This window comes from Hermetia illucens, chromosome 6, assembly GCF_905115235.1.
Source record: "Hermetia illucens chromosome 6, iHerIll2.2.curated.20191125, whole genome shotgun sequence".
NCBI lineage: Eukaryota > Metazoa > Arthropoda > Insecta > Diptera > Stratiomyidae > Hermetia > Hermetia illucens.
Window position 1 is genome coordinate 32,062,567 of NC_051854.1, and position 17,939 is coordinate 32,080,505.

Sequence of the window (17,939 nt, forward strand, 5' to 3'; positions counted from 1 at the left end):
ACATAGAAGGCACCTCAGTCCTTCATGCTTTTTGTAAAAAGTCAGCTCTCTGTCAAATTTAGTCTTCAATTGAGTGGTTTTTCGAAATGAGTGCTGTTTACGCCTCTCGCTTTGAGGTAATTTTTCTATGTTTGCATGAAAAAGGACCCAAATTAACGCAAGCTGCTGCTGCGAAATATATGGGAAAGTCGGAGCAGTTCGTTAGCAAGTGGATAAATCGCTATAAAAAGGTCGGTAACGTTGATGATTTTCCTGATCGCGGAAGTGCAAGCAAAGTCTCAAAAAAAGACGAAAAAAAGATTCTCGCATTGTTCTCGAAAGATCCAACTTTGACTTTACGTGGAGCTGCTGTGAAATTGAAAGCAAAAGGTGTTGACATATCTTACGGAACGATTCGCAGGCACTTACTTGCCAATAAACTGAAATATCGCAGTACTTTGGAAAAACCAATGTTGAGTGCAAAACACGTTGAAAAACGAGTGGAATAGGCGAAGGAAAACTTGGACCGCGATTGGAGCAACGTAATTTTTTCTGATGAATCCTCCTTCTGGGCATTTCCGAGCATCAAACACGCCTGGACAACCTCCACCAGTAGGATGCTTCAACGGACTGTTAAACACCCCGTCACGGTCCATGTTTGGGGGTGCTTCTCAAACAAAGGTTTCGGTACTTTGTTCTTATTTACCGAGAATTTAAATGCCGAAAAAATGAACAAAATATATCAAAAGGCTTTATTATCATCTGCTAAACAATGGTATATCAAGAAAAATGAAAGCTGGATCCTTCAAGAGGACAACGATCCGAAACATCGAAGTCGAGCGTGTAGCGAGTGGAAGGCGCAAAACGGAGTTGTCACTTTAGATTGGCCATCTCAGTCACCGGATGCAAATCCCATGGAAAATGTGTGGGCTCTAATGAAAATGCAGCTTCGCAGATGCAAGCCATATAATTTATATCAACTTTCTCGACAAATTCGGAAAATTTTGAGATCTTTTCCGGTAGAACATGCAGAAAAACTAGTGGAAAGTATGCCCCGACGGTGCCAAGCCATAATTGACAATGCAGGAGATTGGACTTGCTACTGAGGTATTTGCATTGAGTATTGACGACCAAATTATCAATAAATTTGCGAATTTTCGAAAAATCAATTGTTGTTATTATTTAACAGTGACCACGCTCTTATGTAACAGACTGTAGTGCACCGTGACGGTCTTGAGTGAAGTGCTCCAACACATTTCAAGGTCCTGGTTCAATTGAATTGTTGCGCCAAAGATTATTATAAATACCTCGAATCTGCTACTGGTTATTTCAACTATAATAATAGTTTCATTTGTTTCAAATCTTACTTCGTATTCTAATATTTCGTCTGCAACAACTTAGTACGTTGATCCTGCAAAAGGTTTCTGCGCAGGGTCGTTAGCGTTTAAGCGTTTAACCTTCGTTCCTCCTTTAACTGTTTTAGACAAAACATATTAGATTAAATAAATTCAATAAATTTGTCCTATGGACGTATCCACTTCTTCGCTCTCAATGTTTCCATAACTAGCGCAGTTTTACTTATCTCATAGAATTCGACAACGACCAACATTCATATACATATGTATTTGCAAGCAAAACCCCCTTTCTTAAAATTTGTATTAATCCTCTCGCCCTCAGGTTTTCCGACAAATATGTTCAGCGCGAGCGTCGAAAATTTTCTAAATGGGATTGCAAACCAGAACCGGAAAATAATTTTGATCATGCCAATTTCAATGCTCGGCCACTGATACCACAGTGTGAAGAAGTCCAAAGAGATTTTCTGCAGAATATCATTGAACTTCTTCAAACTCCAAGTTATTACGATGAGGTTGAGGAAAATTATGAATCACCATCAGAAAACGAAACGACGAACCAAGACGAAGCTACAGTGAGTTCAACAAAGAAGACGCTTCCTTCGCTCGATTTTTGGGCCGATGATTCAAAGGTAACAAACGCAAGCATTGTCCGTTCAGGAAACTCATATTCTAACGGCGATTCCAACTCAAAAGTAATTTTTGGGGAAAAAAACGCAAATCAATTCAACGATGAAAGCGAAAATGTAGTTAAACGAAGTGGGTATGGAAGAATTATTGGGGAAAATACCCTAAAGGCTCCATCAGCAGACAACAATGTAGAAACAGAAGATGCGCCAGTGTCGTCAATAAATGAAGTGAGCGAGTCATATATAAGTGACATAAAAATCGAAGAGACCAAACTTACCGAAAGTGTGCCAAATCTGTATTACGAAAAAGATGGAGATAAATGCAACTCTGCATCTACCGAGCTAAGCAACCCAGCTGCACCTTCAATTTCCCTAGTTCCTCTATCATTTCTCATTGATCCCAAATTACAGCCATCAACAAATAACGAAAATGGCACGGAAAATACTATCGCAAATACTGAAGAAGCTGATGTGACTCAAAGTTTGAAGCAACCTGGTGAACCTAATTTCAAGAAACCCGAAGTGATTTCTAAGAAGCTTATCAATAAAGTGGCTACTATGGATAAGACGAATATAAGAAATGTTATAAACAATCCCATAATGAAATTTGACGTGGCGTTGAAAATGCATGCAAAAAAGAGGTTGCGGGAGGAAATCCGAAAACAGTTGAGAAGCATTAATTTTGAGACAAGACAGACTACTGAACAAAACATGGTCCAACCCGATGGGTATATTGACCCAGAAAATATTCCTGTCGAAATGCTGAGAGAATTCGAAACAGTTTTTGATATAGACTTCGGGAATAGTCAAGAGACCTCGGACGGACAGACAACAATAATTGATTCAAGTGAGGAGAATTTATCAGACTCATGTAGCCAGCCATCAAATATTATCCTGGAAGCAGAGGCTACAAAAAATTGTGAATCTAATTTAAGAACCAAACTCCTAAACTTCGAATTTATGAAACAGCAAGCGATATTGAGGAAATGTCAACTACAATCTTCCGACGAAGACGAAATATGCATTATTGATTCGCCAAGAGAAACGGTAATTCTTTCACATGATGATAGTAGTGTAGATTCATCCACTACGAGTACGACTACTACAAGTGTTTCAAGTGCAACCCCGCAACAAAAAATGCAGGAAAAATTTCTTGAAAGCTTCAAAAAAGATGTACTTCCAAAGCTACCGCAAAATGTACGACAGGAATATGAAAATTCCTCGGGAAAAGACGAGGCCATTGCGAAAATTTATAGCATGTGCCTTGAAAGATTACAGAATATCGATGAAGATAATGGGTCATCTAGACTGAAATTTAATGGATCAAATAATGATGAAGCCTTAAATTTTCTTGTTGGAAATATTCGGGACTTGTTTACTTCGGGTGGAAGAGAAAATGGCAATATCAACAGAGCAAATCGAGTAGATGAGGATACCAATGATCGTCGCGTCAAAGTTGATAAAAACCCACGGAAAAGATGCTACGATGAAAATAACAGTTACACCACACACAAGGAAACACCAAAATCGTCAAAAGAGCCGCTTCATCGTAAGGAAGAAGATTGTAATATTAAGAAATTTAAAGGACAATTTCAACCACAACAAGCAAGTGGATCGAGAAAGTCGAGGTGTAAAGAAGAACATCGAGATAAAAAACACTATCGGCAGCCAAATCGCAAGAATTTCAATGACAAATATCACTATCATCGCTCATTTCCTGCTAAGCGTAAAAGGTTGCCATCAGAAAATGTCATTTCCAATGGCAAAGGCGGGTTGAATCAATTAAAAAATGACTCTACTCCAATGAATAAAACGAAACCAGTTGAGAGTTCTCAAGAAAATAAATTGAATACTCTCCCCAATAATAAAAATAGACCCCAATCTAATAGCAAAGATTCTTATGCTATCAGAGAGAAACCACATCTCCCGCCAGAACCACCTAAGTCTCCACAGAATAACCATGCTGACAAGCCCCCAAACAATCCTCAGAGTACTTGCATTGAAAGGTTGTGGCGATCTCCTGGGGAAAAGAAATGCCTTGAACCCACTGATACTCCAAATTTGCCTGAGGTAATTGAACTTAGTCCGATTCGTAATTTACCAGCAGACTCAGTTACTCCTGATTCAACAGGTAAAATAATTGAATCCAACGATGGTCCTCCTGTTGAACAGAATAATGAAACCCATACGGAAGTACCATCATCAACTGAAAAAAGTAGTACTAGTAGTACAAGCACCCTCGATTGCTTGAAAGATCTCGATACGAAACTGATGCAGTTGAACCATAAGAAAATGGATATAGAGAAGAAGATCATCGAATTACAAAAAGAAAAAATGGAGATCGATCTCATTGTTATGCAGCTACAAAATGATCGTTTCGCTTTAATCAGCTCTGCAGTTTCCAGTTCTAACGACTATCTCACCTCCAACACTAATTTACAGACGTTGCTCTCAAGAAGCAACATGTTTAATTGTAGTAGTATCGGCGTCATGCAGCCTACCCCACCTGCACCAAAGGCAGAGAGCACTAACAAGGAAAAAGTCTCTCCAGTCAAGACTCCACGAAACTCGGATTTTGCAGAAAAGCTGAAAAATAGGAAGAAGCGTTGTCAACGCGATATTTTAATCGAGGACGCAGCATCAACTCTATTCCCCGATTCCAGTAACAAACATTATGAAGAGATCTGCAATAGTCCCCCGTCCGAGATTTCTGCGAAAGTTAATGATATATTTTCGATGCCTGCAAGGCGCAATCAACGCCCAGTACAAGTAGTTACCCCAGAGAAATCAAAAGGTGAGAATCTCAGTGCAATTAAATCGAGCAATGCATCGAAATCTCCACCACCAGCAAGAAAGAGAGTTTCAAAAGCATCAACCAATCATCGTGGCTCCGACAATGACATGCTGCCGGTTTCATGCAATGGACAAAGTGTTAACATTGTAGAAAGCGACGACGATGAGGACAGCAACGAGTCTAACCAAATCAGTTGCCCAATATCGGATGGAAACATCACAAACGGCAAACTGAAAGGATTCCGTTTACCAATTGTGAAGATCATCGGCGTAGAGGGTTACATATTATGTGCATCAGAGGATGGCAACATTTATAAGTTTGACTCCAGTACACGAGAAATAATATCGACGTTTTCCAAACACACTGAATCAATTACGGAAATGTTCGTAGATGGAGAGGGATGTATCTATTCAACATCACTGGATGGTTATATGAAGAAAACTTCGGTTGAGGTGAGTACTGAATTGTCACACAATTAGCCGATCCACATTTCCTAATATTTATTTATTTCTTTCAATCAGAATTTCGGGTTAGAACTTCAGTCAGTGAACTTACACGAGCCTCTCCAAACTATCAACTTATGTTGGAACATTGCCTTTATTGGAAGCAGATGGGGAAACATTCTTACATATGATGTAAAGGTATGTAGACCACGGCTTCCTTTATTTGTACTTACATATCTGACCACCTCGAGTAAAAACTTGTTAGAAATATTTACTAACTTGGTTAAACCATTAGAGTAGTGTAAAAGTAACTCTTAAACAACGGATTGTAAAGGAAATGAATTAAAAATACAATTTACAAGTTGTTTCTTGTGTCCTAAGATTTTTTTGCTGCACAGTTATTATTAGGACATGCGCAAAAGTGGGAGGAGAATGTTTGTTTCTCTTATTCATAGGTCTATGTACATTGATATGATTCCCCAAGCATCCACGTGCTTTTATATAATATACATATAAGATGCATTCCCACTAAATTGCCTGCACTTCTATTGGTCAATTGGAAAGCGAATAAGAATCCGGTTTAAACGTAAATGGAGGAATTATTGTCGTTGCCCGCTAACATTGAGTTCTGAGTAGATTTGAACGGCATACTAGTGTCTATTGAAGTTTATATTTTAGTAACATTCTACGGACATTGGCATTAATATTCCATTAATCTATATTTTGAAAACAAGAAGTTTTTGACAAGCCTCCTAAATACCTTTAAGTTTTGGCTTGTGCAGAGCAAAATGAAATCCTATGAATGGAAATTTTTCAGAATTGGGTTCATGTTTTGGTCTTTATATTGACAAAATGTACTGGATCGATATTTATTAGTGAATCAAGGCTATGCTTCTCAGTCGGGTGTTATTATCTTATTACTTCTACCACTTCATCTTTACCCTTTGTCCTATTCGGTAGTAGGGTCGGCTGGACTAGATCGATTTCGCCACTTTTGTCAGTAATAGGCTTGGTATGATAGAAACTGGAAGTTTTTTAATTCCCATCGATCATCGACTTGGATAGTCAGGTTCATTATTGCTAATGACTTCACATCAGTCCGGAGTACACGATCGTCCCCCTCCCTCGCAATTTCTCCACAACGGTTGCAACCTCATATCGATCGCAGATATTATCAATTTATACATGAACATGACAACATGTTCGTCTGGATCATTGCATTATTTCTGGATAGTTACCTAGTACTCGGAATCATAGAGGGCAACATGACCAACGGCGCTGCGGTAGATTTTGGATTTGAAATTTTTGTTAACGCGTCGATTACAAACAACGCCAATTGTGTAGCACCACTTTATCGAGGCTGCGTTGATACGTGAAATAATTTCGTGGAATAGCTTTGATCCGAAGTACTGAAATCGTCAGGTCATTGCCACTGACAGTGAAAGTGCGTGTATCGAAGCCTTTACTCCCAGTAGGCACACACAGGGCAAGCATGTCTGCAGCGTATCTGCGCATAGAAATAAATGGCGCAGTCAGCTGAGATGATAATGAGCTTCATCAACCAGTCATAAAATCGCCCTAATTCTTCAGTGGCGACCGGAATCTCTCAAAGATGGTAATGCCGATATCATATAAAGTTCGTGGGGTAATAAAGTAGAGAAGCCCCTTACGAATTTTTCTACGTATGGGTTCTATGTTACAGCTTTCCCGATAATTTAATGAAAGACCGGACCAGTTGGGAAGCAATTAACTACCACGGCTGTAGTCCACAAACCCCTCGTTCTCTGACCCCCAAGTTGCAAAACGTGACGGTGTCTACTACATAAATTCTCCAGGTTTTCCGTCCAACATACACGGGATCAGTGTATCCATAGGATACAGGATACTGCGACTGGTCTATCCGTAGCATTCTTACCTAAATCTTCCAGAAAATGAAAAAGGACGCGCCAAAAAAAATTCAACCACTAAGGAGGAGAGACTACAATCCCTGTCAGAACCTGTTCCTACCCTTCTAAGAAACTGGAAACAAGGACATGGAACCATCCGCGGAAGGTGGGATTTTTCATAACATATAAGACTACGTTTATGTCAAAAAAATAATAATAATAATAATAATAATCGTTGGCGCAACAATCCATGTTGGATCAGGGCCTCGAAGTGTGTTAGAGCACTTCATTCAAGACCGACTGGTATCCGACGTCAAATCACGATACAAATTCCACTGCCACCAGTGAGATTTGAACCGCGACCTTCCGTACGACAGCCTTGCGCTCTAACCACTCAGCTATCCGGACACACAAAAAATAAAGTTTGGCCAAATTAACTTACAACAAGCTAAAGTCTCTTCCTTTCTAGTCTCATAAAGACTGATAAGTTACAGCACTGTCCTTATATTTTTCTAGTACAAGATCCATAGGTTCAGTCTAACAAAATCTGTGGTATTCATCATCATCAACGGCGCAACAACCGGTATCCGGTCTAGGTCTGCCTTAATAAGGAACTCCAGACATCCCGGTTTTGCGCAAAGGTCCACCAATTCGATATCCCTAAAAGCTGTCTGGCGTCCTGGCCTACGCCATCGCTCCATCTTAGGCAGGGTCTGCCTCGTCTTCTTTTTCTACCATAGATATTGCCCTTATAGACTTTCCGGGGGGGATCATCCTCATCCATACGGATTAAGTGACCCGCCCACCGTAACCTATTGAGCCGGATTTTATCGACAACCGGACGGTCATGGTATCGCTCATAGATTTCGTCGCTATGTAGGCTACGGAATCGTCCATCCTCATTTAGGGGGCCAAAATTTCTACGGAGGACTCTTTTCTTGAACGCGGCCAAGAGTTCGCAATTCTTCTTGTTAAGAACCCAAGTCTCCGAGGAATACATGAGGACTGGCAAGATCATTGTCTTCTACAGTAAGAGCTTTGACCCTATGGTGAGACGTTTCGAGCGGAACAGTTTTTGTAAGCTGAAATAGGCTCTGTTGGCTGACAACAACCGTGCGCGGATTTCATCATCGTAACTGTTATCGGTTGTGATTTTCGGCCCTAGATAGGAGGAATTATCTACGGTCTCACACGAACTCATCTGGTACGCTTTACGGCAACACTTAGTGCCAGAAGAACTCGTACGCTGGGTGCAATTGCTCTACCAAGATCCGAAAAGTAAAGTTCAAAGTCCGGCGGGTGTATCAAAACCGCTTCGTGTCTCTGTTGGTGTTCATCCTCGTTGTTCTTGTTATCGACACCGTCACACGGGGCATCCAACGTCCAGCGTCCTACACACTGCTTTATGCAGTTGATGCTTTCCTAGCATTTAATATTAATATTAATTAATAATTTAATATCAACGAACGTCTCATATCTAAAATCTACGGCAATGTCCTCCGTCCTGTCGCTCTCTATGGTTCTGAGTGTTGGCCAACTATAAACAAGTCGGGAAACCGGAAGCTGGGCGCTTCAGGTATGAAAGGTTTTGTTTGTTTCTTGTGTGAGTATATTTATACGTAGCCCGTTAAGAATATGCATTTAGCATATCAAATTTAGTACTTCGGGTTGTAAATTTACACGGTAAGGCAATTTGAGCTACTGTAACTTTGTTACTAATAGTATGATTTTGATCAAACTTGGAGATAATATGCTTCATATTATATTTTATACTACTACCAACTTTCATAACTCTGACATACTTAAGGAGGGTTTTACTCAATTTTCCCGAAAATACGGTAATATACTATTATTAACTTAATTTGAAGAGATATCGATATGGAGAGTATTTTGAGGCCTGGGTACTGTATAGAGGCAGCTCCATGATTTTTCGGTTGGGTAGTTTCTGAGAATGGCTCCGTTAAAGAAATCGTCACTTTGCACCCCTCCCACTCCTCGCCTTTTTAACAAATCTCAAAACTAAGACCGGCTTCATTGACCATTCATTTGATACCCCACATGAGTCTATTTAGTGAAAAAAAATTGTACACCTCCCTTTTACATGTATGGGGACCCCACTAAATCTCAACGTAGGAGGATATTACTCACTGCATATCTGGGGGTCCACAGTTCCCACCTTCTCACCAAATTTCGTGTCAATCGGTATAGCCGTTTCTGAGAAAAGTGCCTGTGACAGACAGACAGACAGTTTTGTTTTACAAACAAAACCTTAAACAAGTCGGAACACAGGAAGCTAGACGCTTCAGGTATGAAAGGTTTTGTGTATTTCTTTTATAAAGAAATTTAAGCATGCATTTGTCCCATTAGCATGTAGCACGTAAAATATGCGTATATTATGTGAAAATAGCCACTTTCAAGTGATATTGACATTCATAGTATTGAATTTGCACAGGAGCGATTGCTATGACCTAGTATAACTTTGTTAGTAATAGTGCGACTTTCGCCAAATTTGGCGGGATCATGCTCTATACTGTAGCCTACATTGCTGCAAAATTTTGTGATTCTAGGTTGAACTTAAGGGGGGTTTTCCTGTCAATTACTAAAAATTATAGTAATATACTATTATTAACTTTATTTGAACAGGTATCGGTATGGAGGGTATTTCGGAGCCTAGGCACCATATAGTGACAGTCCCCTGATTTTTTTTTCAGATTTTTCGGTTTGGTAGTTCCTGAGAATGGATTCGTTAAAAAAATGACCATTTTCAACCCCCCGCACTTCCCACCTTTTCAACGAAAGTCAAAACTAAAACCGACTTCGAAAAGTGCTAACCGAGACCTTTAATTTGATACCCCACATGACTATATTTGATGAACTGACCCCCCCTTAAATTCGACGTAAAAGGATGTAACTCACTATATGCGTGAGCGTTCACAGTTCCCACCGTTCTACCAAATTTGGTGTCAATCGCTATAACCGTCTCCGAGAAAAATGCGTGTCACGGACAGACAGACAGTAAACCGATTTTAATAAGGTTTTGTGTTTACACAAAACCTTAAAAATGAATGGTGTCTTGCGGTAATGAAGACGAAGATGTTGCGTTGGACTAGTGGCATGACACGGACCGATCGGGGAAAAATTGCGAGAGAGGCGTCTTCGATGGTATGGTCATGTAATTCGTGCTAACGAGAATTCACTTGCCAAGTTTGGTCTGAACATCGAAGTCGATGATAAACGACCAAAAGGCAGGCCGAAACAATGGTGGCTTGATACGCTGGATGGGGATTTAAAAGCCTCGATATTACACCCAAATCAGGCATTCGATAGAGCTAAATGGCGAAACCAATCACGATGAGCCGACTCCGCTTGCGAACGGAACAAATGCTGGAGAAAAAGAAGATATTATTATAATTTTTAGTAATTGATTGGAAAGCCGCCCTTAAATTAATCCTAAAATCATGAATGCTTCATTATAGGCTATAACATAGAGCACAATCCTAAGAAGTTTGATGGAAATCGCACTATTACTAACAAAATTAAATTAGGTCAAAATTGTCGCTTCTATAGAAATTCAAAACTTTGAATGTCAGTATCACACGAAAGTGGATAACAAATAATTTATGCATATATTACGTGCTAGGCACTAATGGAAGCGTCCAGCTTCCGGTTTCCCGACGTATTTGTGTCTGCTGTAGGTTAACTTCTTCATATCTGCTAATAACATTAAACTTCTACTGTGAATCGTATAAGTTTGACGGTTATCAATACAGTGCTCTCCAAATCAAATTGTTTGTGTAAATTAAATTATTAACTATGTACACACGGAACTGTCATGCAATCATCGTTCCTCACATAGGGAAACACAAAACCTGTTATAAGTGAAGCGTCTAGCTCCCGGTTTCCTGAATCGTATTTACATACGTTTGGGAAAGAAATTACAAAAATTGTTATTGAAAACACACCAGAAATTTTCCTTAAAATAAAACTTGCACCAAATGTTCAATGTATTTAACATGTATCTTATTTCATCAAATCCCAAATTTAATTTACAGAAAAATAAACTGAATGAACTGCTATGCTCCGTGGGTAGTGCGATTACTGCCATAAAAGCAGCAAAAGAAGGTCCTCGCCAGATTATCATAATAGCTTCCAAAGGGGAGAAAATACATCTTCGAGATGCATCTTCGGGTCTGCTACTTCGAGCAATCTCAGTATTGGAAAATCACAACATTTCTAATATCGTGTTGAGTGGTGGACTCTTATATTGCGGGTCTAACGCCAATAAGGTTTTCGTATACGATTTCACGGTAATTCCTTTATAGTTTTATATTCAATTGTTTTATCAAAATTCATGAAATTTGAAATTATAGTCTACACAATTATATTTAAATGCATATTTACATATACCATCCTACCCAACAGACTGGAAATGAAATCAATTCGTTCTTTTGTGGAAATGGACCAGTTTCAATCAAGATTTTCAGGAACAAATTGCTATTCATTGGATGCTACGATGGCTTTGTTTATGTGCTCGATAAGCAGTCAGGCCAGCGAGTTGGACGTTTTCCAGGTTCCGGAAAAATGATTTTAGCTTTAGAAATAGTCGGTGATAAGGTGAACAATTTACAGTTCGATTTGAACAAATTTACATCTACTGATAACCTTTCATGTATCCTTGCAGGTGTTGACTTCGTCCAAAGACAATGCAATGCAAATTGTCGATATTCCAAAATATATACTAACCCTAACAAAGTGAAGTGGTGATATTAATACTAGATTTATGTAGATGGTTAAGTATTCATTGAAATTAGAGAAAAAAATACAAATGAATTTAAGTTTCTTTCTTGTTAGCTGTAGACATAGGTTTTCGTACTAAGTTGCATTTGCGTCATAGACTATAATTTCCAATGTACATAATTCTATCACATAACACAAAGTTGAACTTGTGAATAAAATAATTTTTTTATGAACTTTGAAGTATTGAATTTAGAACTATCAAATAGACCTTAGATAAAATTACTCTTTTGCCCATAACTCCGCAGGACCAAAGCCGAAAGAGTTGCAGTCTACAATAGCATGTTCAAATCACGCGTCCCTCGATTGTAACGTTTGTTACGTTCAATGTTTCCTCTGAAAGCAGCGGCTTCTCCACTAGATCATGCCCCATGAGCAACTGCATCAGGTAATAATTCAATTGTTCGTGTCTCACTTCTCGGGAGCAATATATAAGTCCAGCGCGACATTAGCCGCGTTTAGCAAGTTGGATTTCACCAACCCTCTGGTAACCAGTCTGCAACTACATTTTACCCTTCTGTTATTAAGTATCAGCGTTACTAGAGGGCGACTACTATTTGTACCCTCTCGCTCATAATCTAGATGTTCCTTGAAGCTCAATTTTGCATTGTTCATTATTCTCAGGTGTCCAGAAGTCGGCAGTATTGTTTTTTCTGCGGTTAATAGTAAGAAACGCTTCCGCCTTTTCGTCCTCTAAGACCAGTCGTAACATAATTTAAAAACGTGAATGGTTTCACTTCTATATAGTATGCACCGCCAAATCATGCAAAACTAATCAACGTTTCCACCTCTGGTGCGCGAAGGCCAAGCATTTCTTGCCCGTTATCAAAGTTCCAAAGTCGGGACGATGTAAACGTCAAGATTTCTCAGCCCCACCAGTAGTTTGATTTTTTTTTTGTGGTGCAGCGATTAAATGGCGAGTCCCATTCGGCCTGTCATTTTTTAACATCACTTTTGTCGATGTCGTCCCTACATACCCGAAGAGGGCAACCAGAACTGAGTCTGCATTGGAACTTATCCTAAATGGCTCTTGCCACGAAGTCTCAACAGAGGTCTGTCTTTGAAAGCGTCTTTAAGAGCAGAATTCCTATGGGATGTGTTTTCTGCCCGGTTATTTGCGGTTGGTCCCTTTTGGGAGTTTCATGTTGGTTGTAGTTGTGCCCATATCGCGTGCGGAGCTCCTTGTGGCTCAAGCCTTTACAACTCGGGCGCTGAAATAGACCTCGCATCCACGTGAAAGCTGAGTCTACAGTCTAAACCAGTACTGCGGTCAGGCGATGACGGCTTTACGGTTTCTTACCAGGGCAGAGGCAAATCGTCCTCACGCTGCCTCATCTCTACCCTGGGAACAGCGTGATCGACGCGACTCGTAAGTGTTAAGTGCTCCTTTATATAATTCGTAGAACACAACATGACTACAAATCATATTGAGCGCAAATCCGCCTTATTGACCAGAGCTTGGTCCGAGCTGAAAATATTTTTAGTACTGTGGTGTTAGTCAAGGCGGAGCTCTGATTATGGTCTCCAAATCAATCCGTGTGCGAAGGGGACTGTGCAGGTTCTCATATTACACCCCCTAGACCTGCATCGTTTTGATGGAAGGGCTCCTTAGGCAATTGCGTTGGACTATGAATTCGTTTCCCCAGATGTATGTTACATTATTCAACTATAAACCAATTCTTTAACGCTTCCTTGAATTTTATCCGGTCCCCAAAAAGACGTTGTTAGCATCAACCTGGATATGAATAATAAGTTGGGCAGACTCCTTTTGAGCACCCCACATAGCGATCATGACACCGTTCCCGGTAATTCAAAAAAATGCTACGCAGTGCCGATTCCTCTGTCGCGCACAATGTTTTTGAAGGTTGAGCAGCTAACAAAGACAACTAATAGCTTAAGAAACGGTTGAAAGACGAAAATGTTGCCTGTGTGCATTGATGCGTCATTCATCTATTGCACGAATTGCTTCCAATATCCTGGGTAGGAGCGTTTGGTATTGTTTGCTGCCTGAATTTAGGGGTCCACAGATAGGGGGTCAAAATTAAAGGAGGTTGCAAGTCTGTGACAAAGCGGTTGCTCCCTGAAGTTACTGCAACGGCTGCAAAAATATCAATCATATTTGATATTTGTGAGCAGAGTTTCAGTTTAGCAACTACATTACACTCCTGTAACGTGGTCGTAATTTGTCAATTTAATCCGAATTCTTTGATGAGTTACTTTCTTCTCCTTTCTTAGTTTTTTTTCGTTCGGTAGCGAAGTCGGATCGTCTAATTCTGACGAGTCTGAATCTCAATCATGGGCTTGCTCCAGGTGGAATATAAAGGATCTTAGGTCGCCATTAAGCTTATCAAGCTATCACTCCTTTGGTCAACCTTTAGGTCCTTTCCCACCGGTTTGAATGTTCAGGTGAATCTTAGCAAGTGAGTTCTCATTAGCGATGATTATATGACGATACCATCGAAGGCGCCTCTTTTCAAATTTCGTCAGTTGCCAAGCGCTACTTAATCCAAGATGCGCTAGTACATGAAATAACTTTATATCGTTGACTAATAGCATTGATCTAAGATCTCGCGAATCGTCGGTACTAACAGTTACAAGTTTCCATAGATTTTAATCATACTATTTCCCACTAATAAGTGAGGCTTTTTAGATCCGATAAATCAGCGTAATCCACAAGAATCCCTGCTCTAATTCTGTTTCTTTAAAGTCAAAAAAACAGTGGTTAACGTTTGATCCCATTCCGGTCCAAATTCCATTAGAGGTCTTCCCATCGAAACACTTGAATGGACCTCGGTTTCCCGGGTTATTTGCTGTATTTATGGCCTCCACCTATAAGGTTAATGGGAGACTCAAGATCAAGAGATGGCGGGCTATATCCACAAAGATTTAAATTTCCACTCAGCCGTATATGAGCTACGGCCAATCTACCTGTGTTCAACGAAATGACTTGCTCTACATGTTATTGAGAATGTGACGCTCCCTATGCATTTGCTTGATTTCTAAATATGCCCCTGTTTTTAGCAGTTTTACCAAGGACATGCTTGAACGCGCCGAGAGAAGGATTTCATGACTTTTGAAGCTATTCTATTCGGAAACATTTTTATTAAAACACAGAGGGACAACTTTGAAAATTATCATGATGATATTCTGGGTCTATATGGTTTTCTATTTAAGGTTCGCTTATCTCAACAACGCCTTGCATTTGGAGCAGCCACCTGGTCTAATAGGTGACAAGTTCGGTAAGCGATTCATAACCATCGAGACGGTGAGAAACAACTGTCAACATATCTGCTATGTTAATGATAAGAAAGGCACATTGCTTACCGACGGACGAGCCTTGATGCACAGATGACTAAAATACTTGAAATAGATGTCAGTTGAAGAATTAGCAGTTCAACGGAATATTCAAATTCTCCTCCTATTTGATTACCATTCCATACCGTGATAATTTTTGACCACCTTTTTAACAAAATATATCGTTAGAAGCATTACTTTCTCTACAATACCTTCATCGATGTAGAGAAGGCTCTTAGCCGCATGTCACACAAACTCATCTGGTGTACCTTGTCTAGTGCCGGAGGAACTCGAGCCCTAGGTTGACCGTGATCCAAATAGAAGAATTGGAAATGTTTGATAAGTTGGATGAACTCCACTTTTTTAATATAGCATGCTGATCCCAAACCCAGGTAAAAGGGGAGGGTTTGAGGCAACCTACTTTGTACTATCGCCATTAAAACAAAATAAACGACTGAAATCAAGGAAAGAATTAAATAAAGTATAGGTTGAGTTACTCCACTATGCTATATTCCACCTGATCTCTCTTGGTGACAGGTGCCCCGACAGATCGACCAAAAAATGCATTCAATATTATAAAAAATGATCGTGTTGAGTCATAAGCATCGGGAAAATGCTAGGGCGTTCACCTCAGTCGATGCGGCGGGGCGGACCCGTTTCTGTCGAGAAATAGGGAAGGGTTCTTGATGCATGGACCCCATCAGGACGTAAGTAAATTAGTCTGAGCAAATCAAATACGTGTCTGCACGCTAAATATTGGTACCCTCATTGGAAAGACGGAGGATGTCGCAAGAGCCCTCAGAAAAGCGCAGATATCAGTGCTTTACATGAAACGCTTTAGTCTGATGCCAAAAGCTGCAACGCGGTGTTGGCATTGTCATCTCTGAGGGTTTCCGTGATACAATTAGAGAAGCCGAACAATTTGATGACCGGTTGATGAAGTTCAACATTATATCAACTGATCACACTTTACCGCGTACGCACTACAGACAGGTCGACCTGATGCCGAGAAAGATTCTCGTCGATAGTCGATTTTGCGGACATCCATGACTTTGTACTTATGAATACATGGTTCATCAAACGTTAGTCTCATTTTCCTACACTTTATAAAGGGAATAGTAAAACGCAAAGACACGATCCACAATGCGGCCTATACAACCCTCGGGGTCACCAAGCCAGGTAAGCGGTACATCAACCAATTGACAAATTTATAAGAATACCAACCGGGAAGCAAAGAAAGTGATCGTTGTCACCCGTGTGGTCCATTACAAAAATCTTTACGATAAACTGGACACTCGGAATGGCGAGAGAGCTCTGTAGCGACTTGTCAAAAGCCGACACAAACGCACACAGAATATCGAACACTTCTGTTGCGTTAATGACAAGAACGGTACTTTGATTATCGATCGACCAGCCGCGACGGACAGATGGCAAGGATATTTCGAGCAAATTTCAACTGAAGCATTTGGAACAATTCCGTCTGTCAGCGCAACTGACGTCGAGGAAGCAATACAGCCATGAAATCGGGGAAAGCAACAGGACCTGATGATATCGCATCTGAACTCTGGAAAGCGAAGAGCTGGGACCTAACACTGTGGCTTAGTGAATTCCTCAGTCGAGTTATTCAGGAAGATAGAACACCATCTGTCTGGCAAGAAAATACCACAGTACCAATATTGAAAAAAAACTTAATCCAGCAGAATATTCAAGTTACTCTCCGAACCGCTTACTGTCCCATACCATGAAGATTTTTGAACGCATTCTTGATAACTGTATTCGCGACATCGTTGAAATAACCGTGAATCAAGCGGGGTTTGTCAAGAACTGCGGAACTACTGACACAACAAAGACTGCGTTGTTACTCATGGAGATACACCGTGAGAAGCATACATTGCATTTCTGGATCTAGAGAAAACGTTGGCTGTGTGCCACAAGAACTCAACTGGTGTGCTCTACGACAATACCTAGTACCAGATCAACTCATGCGCTGGGTTAAATTGCTCTACCACGATCCAAAAATTAAAGTGCGAAGGGTGGCAGATGTATCAAAACCACTTCGTGTCTTTGTCGGTGTTCATCAAGGAAGTGCCCTCTCATTGTTTCCCGTCCAGCACCCTATACATTGCTTTATGCTGATGATGCTACCCTCTATGATTCTGGATGTTGGCCAAATATAAAAGACAATGGATGGCGTCTTGCGGTAATGGAGACGAATATATTACGTTAGATTAATGGCATGACACCCCTTGATCACATCCGCTATTGATATGGAGTTGTAGTAATCATGGAAAACTTAGATTGGCGTCTTCGAAAGTGCTATCGTGTAGTTCGCGCTAACAAAAACTCACTCGCCAAGATTAGTCTGATAATTGAAGTGGATGCTAAGCGATCAAATGGCTGGGCGAAATGACGGTGGCTTGAAACGCTGGATGGTGATTTAAAAGCTTCATGACTGCATCCATATCAGGCCTTTAATACTTTAATAGAACAAAATGATACAACCGGCCCTGCTAGTGAACGGGACAGAGGCTATAGAAAAAGTTGGCTGGTTGGATGATGGATGGATCTGCGCTAAATCTGGAAAAAAAACAGAATTTTGAATGATCGTCTTCAATAAAACCAGTTCTAAAGTGGGTTGTCAAATTATTATTAGAGCCGCCTTTGAAAAAATATCGATATTAAATGCTTTTATTTGGCTTTTTTTTTTCTAAAAAAAAATCTGGTCTTTTGGCATGGAGCAGAATCATACACAAATATAAAATTGCACT

At 40.2% G+C, this 17,939-nt stretch overlaps 1 protein-coding gene across 1 annotated transcript in view; it reads left to right on the forward strand.

Annotated features, from left to right (window-relative positions):
* Positions 1-12,053, forward strand: part of LOC119659668 (IgA FC receptor) — a 44,979-nt gene extending 32,926 nt beyond the window's left edge. The window contains exons 2-6 of the mRNA XM_038067893.1: positions 1,657-5,206; positions 5,276-5,395; positions 11,136-11,390; positions 11,506-11,697; positions 11,765-12,053. Of these exons, the coding sequence (XP_037923821.1) occupies positions 1,657-5,206; positions 5,276-5,395; positions 11,136-11,390; positions 11,506-11,697; positions 11,765-11,839 (4,192 nt within the window). The 3' untranslated portion in view covers positions 11,840-12,053. The remainder of the gene's footprint in view (positions 1-1,656; positions 5,207-5,275; positions 5,396-11,135; positions 11,391-11,505; positions 11,698-11,764) is intronic.
* The last annotated feature ends 5,886 nt before the right edge of the window (positions 12,054-17,939 follow it).